Raw genomic sequence first — 11,597 nt, 5'->3', positions numbered from 1 at the left:
GAAAAGGTTGTATGTGCTTATACTCTAATTGAAACCATTTTGCAGGTTCCCTGAATATATGAAAGATTCCTAAATTCTGCTGAGGTGTTTCATTGAAGGCAAGGAGAATACACACTGAAGGCATGGAGAGCGCCTAATAACAGCGTCACAGCGTCCCAGGACAGCATCACGCCCAGGCAGATGGTCAGGGGAACGTCACACAGCGCAGGCAGTTCCACCTTGCCTTCCTTCAGCCATTTTTATCATCTGTTCAGCACACCACAAAAATTGCAAAACCCAGCCTAGAGGAGAAGCTCCCCAACAAAGACAAAACTGCCATTTTCTCCGAAAAGGAAGGAGCAAGAAGGTTTCCAATAATTGCTCCTGCCAGAGCAGCGCTGTGCCTAGAACTACCTCTTTGCTGCCAGGTAAGAATGTGACAAACCGACATGATCTGTACGTGTGTCGACCATAGACCTGCTCTGAGCAGGAATTTGGACTAATGACCTGTAGAGGTTCCTTCCAGCCAACACTGTTATGATAATATGACTACGCTTTTAAAACAAGATGTGCAAGATGATCACTTTCACACATTATCATGCCAAAACATCTGGCATGAAATAACTATCCGTCTCCTGCAATTTCATACATAGTAGACATGACACATTTCATTACTGTAACTAAAATGTACCCTCAAATTGAAGCATTCCTATTACTCTCTTCTGAAGTATTTTTTCCTCTTTTTTTTTTTTTCCAAGAAAATACACAAACTCAGCTTAAATCAGCAAACAAGTTCATCTTCTTTTAGTACATTCTATAGCTAAAACTTTGGTAAGCTTTGTTAGAAGCTAAGACTTGATCTAAGTGAAGTGTTTCTTCAGAATGTTTCTGCTGCCTAACATTATACTGTGTTTTTACTGGTAGCAAATATTTCTGAAAAGGAAACTCATTAAACACCTGTATTTACTTAGTTCTTTGTTGTTTGAAAGTCAGCTGGCAATGCAAAGATACCAAGTTTCTCCTACATCACCCAATCTAAGAAAACTCCAGGGAACGCCAGTTTGGACCTGCTTGGTTCACACTTCTTGCTAAGACTGCTAACTTCAAAGGCTCTCATACAAATCCATACCTGGATAAGAAGGGGATGTGTGGGCCATCGGTCAATTATACTCCACTTCATCTTCGGCTTCTCCCCTTTTTTATTATAGTAGCGATAAATGGCATTTAAACTGCTTCCTGAAATAGAATTAAAACGTAAGTTCAGCCAAGGCATTAGCAACCTGTCAGATTAAAACAGTTTTGTAGCAAGGTATTATAATATTTTAAAATGCTACATATTTAAAATGCAACCATAAATCAGAACTGAGAGCCTCAAATGAGAACAACTATACCAAAGTTCATACAACGTGCCAATGATATTGAAGTTCATACAATGTACAAGCCAAGAACAATTTGCTAAACCATTCTTTAACTGAAGAACAATTACTGTTCTAGTTTCCATGAAGAAAGCTCACTCAGTCGTGTTCCCAAGCCTCCAGTTTATGTTATCTCACAGTAACAACAGTAACATAAAGCTATCCTTAGTTAAAAAGTTTTTACCTAAAATTTGGAATTATAGTAAATACAGAATCCCTGGAGTGGGCAATGACGACAACAGGAAGGGGGGCTCGGAGGAAGAGAGCACTGACACTCCGGACGCTCCCTCAGCATGCGCCGACGTTCGCCTCCGTGCGTGCTCCGCTCCCACACGGACACTCACCTGTGGTAGAACAACTGTACTGTGGGTACTGCGTGAAAGCGATAGCCCGTTCAATCCCATCCTTCTCCATCTCTTCAATTGCTTCTTCTGTCAGAGGGTGGACGTACCGGAAGCCAATGTAGTATTTGTGAGGCGCTGCCAGCCAAAGCACACAAAAAGCAATTGCAGAAAAAAACGCAAGAACTCTCAATAACAGGTCATTAATAAGTACAAAGTACAAAACCAGACAGACTGAAATTGTCGAAATAAACTCGATAGTTTTCTGGCTACTTTTCTAAGCCACTGCCATACAAACACATCTTTCTTTAGCCAAGTATTTTTCTGGTAACTCACTTTGCTGTTATTAGAAATTAAAAGTGATTGATACTATTGTTTGCTTCTGCAGGTAGCATCGCTCTTCTGCTTTTACTTAGTTTAGCAGAGGTGTTGTTTCCAGACTGTACAGAGCTCTGATGTTTTACTGGGCAAGTTCTGATTTAAAGGATGTATTGCTAAAAAAAAGTGTCACTAAATGAACACTACTATGCTGTAACGCAGACCACAGTTACAGATGTGCTATGGGCTTCCTGACAGCACAGTTCAACTCGTTTACTGAAATCAGAAGTCAGGTGTTTTAAATACACCATGTAACTAAAATGCCAAAATCTTAGGAAGGACAAGGCCTTCTTCATTCTGCTATACAAAAGGAAACACATTGCTTAAGCGGTTCGCACATTTCAGGAAATTTTATTTATCTAAACTTTCAAACATAATTGGGTTGCAATTTTGTGTGACAGCACCGAGATGTTCTGCTCTACAGGGATCAGCTTCAAACGGGAAAAGGCCCTGCACCTTATAGACATCAGCTACCTATAAAGCATTTCAAGAAAACCAGGTAATTTTCTCCCTTTCATCCTCCAGGCGCCAACAGAGAAGTTACCAAAGAAGGATGCCTTCAGTGCATGAAGGGTTCATACGCCTTTGCTGGATCAGGCCCTCAGCCCCAGCACTGCAGGGGTGCTCAGGCAGAATTCCCAGGTACCGACCGTTTGCTCCACATCCCCTCCCTTCCTTGCCCTCTAACTCCTCTTCCAGCTTCAGCAAAGACCTGGCTGCCTTGCATTTCCCTCACCTACTCTATCTTTTCCTTCACCGTATTACACAGATTTAATTCTATTTCGCTTCCTTCCCCTTCCTTGCCTCCAGCTGATCACATTAAAAAACAAACCTAAAACCCAAGACAAAGTGGAACCACTGCTTGATGCAACTGCTCTGCTCACCGTCCTCGCAAGAGAAGATGCCTTCCTCCAGCCTGGTAAGTCTGCTCCGTTTGCACATAAGGCCCCAAGCACCACGACTATTGTGTGGGGCAGGAGATCAGTGATACCGAATCAGGGACACATGCTCTTTCATTCTGCTTTCTGGGTGTTTTTCATAGAAATCTTCATGTCTTTAAACACCTTATTTTGGAAGCAATATTATCCTCTTCAAGCACAGCACTTTAGGTTTTTCTGTTTTCCATCTCTACTCTATTTGGTGTTGGCTTCGAGGGTTGGGGAGTATGGTTTGCTTAGGGAGAGCGAGGAAGGGGAGGTCTGCTGTTTTATTTCAGGTTGTTTGTTTTCTGGTTTTTTGTTTTGTTTTTTAAGTAGAGGTCAGAGGTTCTTAGGAGAAGAAAAGCAAAGTTTCTTTTTCAGGGTTTCTGGGTCACTAGCTCTGAAATAACATTTAACAGGTTTCTGAAGGAAGCAGATGTCCCATGCTTGGTCTCCACTCCATACAGTCACGCAGGATTCAGAAAACAGGTTTAGTCAGCCCCAGTTCTCTGCAGGAGGCAAGAAAGCTCCCAGCCGGGAGCAGCAGCAAATAATGACCCAACTTCAGGAGCTCCAGGAGCCGGTAACCTCATTAACATTTTTAAATGCATTAAAAACAAAAGTCTGACTAACCAGAGGAAAGACAGTAGGAGTTTAACCTGAGAAAGGACATACTGCAAAAAAACATGGCCAACCTGGACACTTCTTGCAACACTCTCGCAGTGTTATATTTTGTTCTGGATCACAGGCAGTAAAGGAGAGATGGTCATGTCTGCACACATATTCATTTTGTTGTTGCAGTTAGTCAGAACTACCAGAAACAGAGTGACATCTTGTCCGAGTTTTGGCTGGGATAGAGTTAATTTTCTTCCTAGTAGTCCATATAGTGCTGTGGTTTGGATTTAGGATGAGACTAATGTCAATAGCACGGATGCTTCAGTTGCTGCTGGGCAGCGCTTACCCTAAGTCAAGGACTTTTCAGCTTCTCATGCCGTCCTGCCAGCGAGGACGCTGGGAGGGGACACAGCCAGGACAGCTGCCCCCAGCTGCCCAAAGGGATATTCCATACCATAGGACGTCATGCTTGGCTTACAAACTGGGGGGAGGTGGCTGGGGGGTGGCAGCCCGCTGTGCAGGGCCTGGCTGGGCATCAGTCAGTGGGTGGTGAGCAATTGCATTGCTTATTTTGTATATTCTCTTATCATTATTATTATCTTCCCTTCCTTTTCTGTCCTATTGAACAGTCTCTATCTCAACCCACGAGTTTTACCATTTTTCTGATTCCCTCCCCCACCCCACTGGGGGGGGAGCGAGCGAACGGCTGTGTGGTGTTTAGCTGCCTGCCAGGTTAAACTGCAACACATCTCCTTCCACGAAGAGCTGCCAATCTAAAGAAACGATGTGGCCCCCTCATCCTGTGAGCTTTCATTCTGCTGACAAGGGAATCTCCGCTAAAATACAGCTTGTAAGAAACACTAAGAGCCATTATAATTAAAAACATTTTTAAAAAGCAAGATGTGCCTTCTTGCTATGGTAATTATATTTTAAGACATTAGCCTATTTGATGCCAGCAATAAAAAAATAAAAAAAAACCCCACGCAACAATAGAAATGGATTTTCCTATCATCATGTTTGTGTGATTTATTCTTACAGACTGCTGAGCCTACCCAACCCTACTCGTTCAGAAAGGAAGAACACTTGTTCTTTTCCAGCCTGTAACAATAAAGCTTCATTTTAAAATTATATTGTTCCCAGATGACATGGGTGAAGCTGTTTATTTACTACTTTATATTAGTCCCACTGCCAAAGTATAACATGTGAAATGTATAGTACAAGCCAGTAAATCAGTGGATTGATTAATTTACACAGGAGGGAATTTCACAGGTGGTTATTGATACTGCCTAACATGAGCTCTTCACCAACTGCAAATACAGAGCAACTATAAACTCCAGGCCCCAAAAGTCCACATCAAGGTAAAACAAGCACGCAAAGTACTACTTCTTTGCCCTGTGTTTTGAGTCTTATCACCACAGCCCGCGAGTTACTCATTAACAGAGCTCAGCCGGGAAGCACATCCAACTGCTTCAAGCTATTCGGAAGAAGACAGTGCTCGGTATCGCTGCAAGGTTACTTGAAATGCTTAAGGAAGCGGTTAGCACTCAATTCAATTGTCAGCGCTGGTTAGCACATTCCGTTTTTAAAACTGCAGCTACCGTTAGGTAAAAAAGGAGGTCTCTAAAGGACTTATCAGGTGCAATAACTGCACAGAGGCAAGCGTGACTTCACAGAAAGTGGTCACCAAACAAAAGCGAGTGGGAGTGGTACACTGAGAAAAGCAGATAAACTTTCCAAGCTTTATCTTCAGAACCTGTTGTAAGCCTGAACCTTCAGGGGTTACTGCTGCTAAAAACACTACTGCCTTGGATGCCACGGCTGGGTGCGGTTTCAGCTTCAGGTTTTGACTACACTTGCAGGGACCAGAGCTGGAATTAACCTAGAGAGTAGCATCTGTGGAAAAAAGGATCAAACACCACCCGAACAGAGGTATCAGCGACACGTTACATGCTGAACGAATGAAATAAATTTGCTTCTAGCCTTCCAAGATTGTTACTTTTCACCTTCCAGACCCTTTTACCAGCCTTCTACCTCTAGCCCTTTTCTACCCATGCCTGAAGCAGCTGCCACAAAGAACTACAAAATAGCTAGGAATGAAATAACGTGTATTGTCAAATGTGGAGGGGGATTCCCTGACACACCAGCATCACGCCAGCCAAGGTCACGGAAACTGAAGGGAGAAGGCGGCTTGCAGCACCACGCATTGTAAAGCTGCTGAGCTGAAGAGAATGGAGAGCTCACCTCTTTGGCTTCTCCTACTCCAGCAGTTTTTCTATTAAACATGTTTAGTGTTCCTATCGGAGTGGCAGGATGAGCAGGATTATCTGTAGCTAACACATCAGTGAGCAGTTCAGTGGGCAGCTTAGTGATCTTGTTGATTCCTTCTACTCACAAAGGTAGTCTGCTGCTTCAAGAACAAAAAGCATAATGCAGAGAAATACCTTTTTGGAACAAAGGTGACTCCCAGAGAGGTCATCTCAGATGACATTACTGTTTCTCCTGGCTTTTGTCAAAGCAGTGGGGATACTATGTCTTTTTCTGTCTGTTCCTTGAGAGGTGAGACACAGAAGATGGCCATCACCCCTGAGCTGCTATGTGAATGTGGAAGTCTGATCTCTAGTCCTGCTACTCAAGTTTATCAACGCCATGGTTTTAATGTCACACAGCAAGGAACTGCAGCATAAGAGGTACTGTAAGCAAACGACCTATCACCTTCAGCAAGCAGCAGAAGAGAAACAGACTTCTACGTTCATCATAGCTGTGAACCGAGCAACAATACAAGCTGAAGTCAAATTCAGCTAACAACCAATGTGAAAGCGGTTTAGCTAAACTGGTGCAAATTCCCCCATGAATGCACTTCAACGGGGTGAAAAATGACTCATGTCAATTTGGTTGGAGGTTTTAGGAGAGAGATCGAACATGGCTGAATCACAGCAACTTAACATTACGCAAATGACCACGGTTGTCTGTGTTTGCACACACAGCCCACTGCACTGCACGGTAAAACGCGCTAGCTGAAGCCCTTTAGTACAAGGACATGCACAGAAACATCTGCACCCATTTCCCATCACACTGGTGCTACCAGGTACCTCGGTACAGGGTAATCCATACAAGTCACAGCTCCTTGTGAGGGAGCAAGGCTCAGAGAGATTCTGCGATCCAGAGAGAGGGGAGGGAGGTTGTATTCACCTTTCAAGTTTTCTTATCATCAAGGAAGAACTCGCATTTACCTCCAGTCAGGCCAAACTGTTAGGCCTTATCTCCTGCTCATGTCCTCGGGTGGGGCTCACTGCTATCCCTCAACCAAGCCCTGCAACGTTCATCTACAAAACATTGTCTTTTCTTCCAACCGACCTCCTCTTCAGTCCTGAAATCAGGCCTAATTGGTGTGTGTTGTTTTATCCTTTATTAATAGTTAAAGACTCAAAGTTTCAAAAGCTCTGGATACATCCGAGCAATAACTGCAGAGGGACATTTCAGAGGAATGAAAGATACCTGCGGCTGTGGAGAGCCGTCAGACTCCCAACACTTTCCCATGCAGTCACCTATTCTTTAGGCTCAGGCTGGCATAACAAAGGCAAACACAAAAGGCTTTATAGCGTTAAGTTCTGGCCTCAGAGCTGTTCTACATCAGACAGTCCCTGCACAGTGTCCCGGCCAAGCTGGCCCTGATGAGGGAAGGGCACTTGCAGGAAGCAGCAGGAGCAGGGAATGCTGCGCTGCCCTCCCAGCCCTACCTGCTGGCTGCTGCGAGCGTGTGGCAGCCACAAGAAGCTGGCCGTGGGTTTTACAGCAGGAGATCCCACCCCCCTGTGAAACTCAATAGCACCACTGTGCAGAACATGGACGACTAGGAAACCCTAGATCCACAGGCGGTTTTTACTCCGTGTGTGTGCACGCACACGCATGGCCCAAGAGGATCATCATTCTCCCACTCTACCTCTTCATAAAAGGTAAGAGAATTACATGAGATTATATTGCCACTGCCAACAGTCAAAAATCCCCACCTCATCTATGCTAGTGAGAATGCCACTCTGAACACCCTTCTCCCATGCCTGCCTCTTTTATCCACATGAAATACATTCCCCTTTCTTATCATCTAAGGCTCAACCACTTGTCTTCAGTGCAGACTTCTTCATGCTCAGGCACGGCTTACCCTTGCAGTCGTACACACCAACAGAGACTCCTGTCACCTAGCTTTAGGCATCTAAAAATAAAGACACTTTATCTGTCACAGTCATCTAGATTTCTTCCCACAACCAAAGCAGAGAGAGGAATGTACCTTTAGAGGGTGAGCCCGCCCTTTGGTAACGAGCTTAGGACAAACTGAATCACTTTCTCTCCAAGCCCTACTCTCCCTCAATGAAAGATGGAGCAGAGACCACCAGCTTAGGGCAGATACCCAACTTCCTGATGGCCGAAGTCATGCAAGATGAAACATGCCAAAAGCATCTCAGGGTGGCCTTCCCCAGGGCAGCTTTTAAGCTAGTTGCCCTGCACACAGACAGAGGCGGCGGCCGCACCACAGCACATACTGGATCCAGTCTGAGAAGGTAAATGTTCAGCTGTTGGCTTTTGGTGCTACACTGTATTACTGCAGGTTGAATGAGTACCGACAGTACTCTCCAAAATCAAAGCCATTCTGCAATGCAGACCACAGCACAAAAATGTATCTGCATGTATGGGAACACCAGGCTTTTGCATATGCTGGGTTTTTAACAAATAAGAACTTCTGCAATATCTTTGTCACAGTTTCCTAGCAGGACTGAAAACACTGCTCATACTCACAATAAAAAAAAAAATTAAAAAAAAAAAAAAATCGAGAAGCAAAAGCTGCTTTACAAGCATATACTTTCAACACATGAATCAAAAGAAACTTTTAACAAGCACAGTAAAGAAGTACCGGTGCGAGGAGACATGCTGTCCAGCAGCTTCACCATGCCTTCTCCCTGCAGCGCCGTCCACTTCTTGATTGGTGATCCACCTCCAATCCTGCTGTACTGCTCCTGGATTTTCGGTGTGCGGCGTTTGGCAATGAACGGTGCTAATTTACTAAAGCATTCAAAAGGTACACGTGTTAACGTCACAGCTCAAATCACCACCCCTTTCCCCAAATCTCTCTGTTGCAGTGGGTTTTCTGTGGCAATCTCCCCAAATCACAGTAAACCAGCATTGCATGGTTTGTTTAATGTTATACTCCATCACCCTTCCCAAACCTACTAGGTGACAGTAAACCACAATTTGCAAGCAATTAGAGGAGAATGATCTTGGCACGTCTATTTCCAGAGCATTATAACACCGTTTCTTGCACTGACTGGTCCCAAGATGAAATAGTCTTAAGAAATGCTGATATACACAGAAGTTAAACGTCCGAGCCTGTAGCTAAGACAGCAACACCCAACACTGACTGTAACACAGGAGTTCACAGCGTTTCTCACTTTTGAGCTGGAAGAGTCATTAGATCTCTGTCCAGGAAGAGACGAAGTAAGAAATCATGCACATCATCCAGTCGTTCTGGACCACCCATGTTTAACATCAAGATTCCAGTTTTAGGTTTCCTGTGGAAGCAAGAGATATTTCAAATCCTCATGAGCTACTGCTTTTTTTAAATTATTATTACAAAACAATGAGCTTATCCTTCTGTATTTGCCTTTTGCAAAAGCAGCATTCTATTTAGAAGCTCATCCTGCTTATGTAAAAATATGAACTACAAGCATGAATAGCCAGAGAACAAGTATTTACATGATCCTTACCTTTTTTAAAAAAAGTAACCGCTTTACAACACGGAGTTTAACTGGAAATACACTGAGAAAATTATCTCGCAGCTGAAGGCTGTACGGGAGGTCATAGCACAGGGCCAAAGGAACTATCTCAGCTGAACGCCAGCTGTAGATTCCAACCAAACCAAACAGCAGCTTCCACAGAAAAGAGATGAGCTACCCACACAGGTCTTTGTCTGCGTTACTTTGGAGACACATCTCATCTCCCGAAGCAGTGAAAGCAGCAAAGAGCCATCCTACACATCAGATAAATGCAGAGTTGGTTTTGTTTGGGTTGTTGGGGTTGGTTTTTTTTCCCCACTATGGGTTTTCTATCCAGATGCAGGTCTAGCGCACTGTTTTAAGGATAACGTCCCTCCCAGCAGAGAGGAGCAGACAGCAGTACCAGCTTTTACAGAAACGGCTGCTGATCACAACTCTCACCTAGCAGCTGGATTTCCCCACCAAATTGTCTCCCCTGCCCGAGGGAGCCCAGTGAGCAGGATCTCTCGCCTCCTGAGCGGGTGGAGCCCAGGTCACAGAGGGAGCTTTACTCTCCTCTTGTTAAAGCCAAAGCCTTACAAAGGGGCACGGAGAGGAGGCTAGGCCTGCCCCAATGGGTCAGGACCTCGGTTTCCATTCCCATCCTCTGCCAGTGTCTATCAGGAGGTTGCTGAATAAAACCCAGGAAGCAGGAACCGGAATCTCAAATAATAACAACATCCTGCTGTTCTTCTATCGCTTCTGCACTGCCTCAGGCCTTACCGTGGGGCACTGCCTTGCCGCATGCTGCAGAGAACAAGGCAGGCCACCCTCGCCCCACAGAACTGTGAAAACAAGAGGCTCGGTGAATGCAGCCAGCCAGATAAAAGCAATCACACACACACAAAAAAACCTAGATCAAGCCCCGTGACTGCCATGTTTTACTACATAACCAGCTTTGCTACGCCAGTAAAGCAGCACACCATATCAGAGAGAGACAGAGGGCAACGAGAGCAGGTCCCACCCATCCAGACCTCCCTGCAAACTTACCGCACTTCTGGCTGAATTTGAGGTTTTGTGCTTTCTGTCACCGCAGCTGCAGTCGCCTGACCTCTCCATCGTACCGGGACCCTCAGCTGACTGCTGCTTTTTACAACTGGAAGAAAGATAACAGCACATTGATAACCCTGCACCGGGCTGAGAAGCCTCTTCACCAGATAGGCACTAATCCCTCAACAGCTACATAAACACCCTTGGCAGTATTGCGCTGCTTGGCATTTTCTCCCTTAAGCTCCAGCTCCTGGAATCAAAGAAAGTCAGGAAATTGCAAGCTTCTGCCTTTCTTTAAACACTCTGTATACTAACAGCTTTTCAGATACCAGGCAGTAACCTAAAACCAAACAAAAGCCTCACTAATCTTTAAGCTCCAATGGTAAGTCCAAAATAACTGGTGACAACACAGGAGAAATTACACAGGGCCGACACGTTAAGGAAGTAATTATATCTAGCTACGTAACTCCTCGCGGTACAGATGTTACCTGGGCTAACTCTAGACAAGCAAGGTATTTCTACATCGCCTCTACAATGCAGGTTAGACATTTCTTAATCTAGGGTCCCCAGCAAACTTCAACAACAGAGGTCAGCACCTGCGAGCCACAAGCACACAGTTCCTTCGTTTGACCCTGTGTCGGGTACACCAAGCAGCAATTTCAGAATCCGTTTACCCAGGGACATGGACAGCCTTCTTTCTCACTACCCAGTTAGGTGACTTCTATGATTCCTGGATTTCAGCATCAGCCAAAAACCAGGATAATTTAGAAGTAAAGTCTTCCCACATCCACCTCCTGCTCCACCTCCTGTTCCTTTCTTGTCGGCCCCTTTAGGTACTGGCAGGCTGCTCTAAGGTCTCCCCGGAGCCTTCTCTTCTCCAGGCTGAACAACCCCAACTCTCCCAGCCTGTCCTCACAGCAGAGGTGCTCCAGCCCTCGGATCATCTCCGTGGCCTCCTCTGGGCTCGGTCCAACAGGTCCATGTCCTTCTTGTGCTGAGGACGCCAGAGCCGGACGCAGCAGATGATCTCTAAGGTCCCTTCCAATCCAAACCATTCTATAATTCTATGCTGGTTACAGCCTGCTTTTTCAAAAGCATACTTTGTTTTCCTCAGGATTTCATAGTCATTACATTATATTTTTCAGTGCAACAATAGTG

At 44.9% G+C, this 11,597-nt stretch overlaps 1 protein-coding gene across 1 annotated transcript; it reads right to left on the bottom strand.

Moving 5' to 3' along the window:
* Window positions 1-1,108: 1,108 nt before the first annotated feature.
* Window positions 1,109-10,545, bottom strand: LOC104164888 (ferrochelatase, mitochondrial-like; the record flags this gene model as incomplete). Its single annotated transcript, XM_009704365.1, has 5 exons — window positions 1,109-1,215; window positions 1,739-1,873; window positions 8,552-8,700; window positions 9,087-9,206; window positions 10,440-10,545. Coding segments are annotated over 5 exons (617 nt in total), but the record flags the coding sequence as incomplete, so codon positions are not given.
* Window positions 10,546-11,597: the final 1,052 nt, after the last annotated feature.

This window comes from Cariama cristata, unplaced genomic scaffold (genome assembly GCF_000690535.1).
Source record: "Cariama cristata isolate BGI_N322 unplaced genomic scaffold, ASM69053v1 scaffold16207, whole genome shotgun sequence".
Lineage (NCBI taxonomy): Eukaryota > Metazoa > Chordata > Aves > Cariamiformes > Cariamidae > Cariama > Cariama cristata.
Note: the sequence above shows the minus strand (reverse complement) of the source record. Positions and strands in the feature narration are given on the sequence as shown.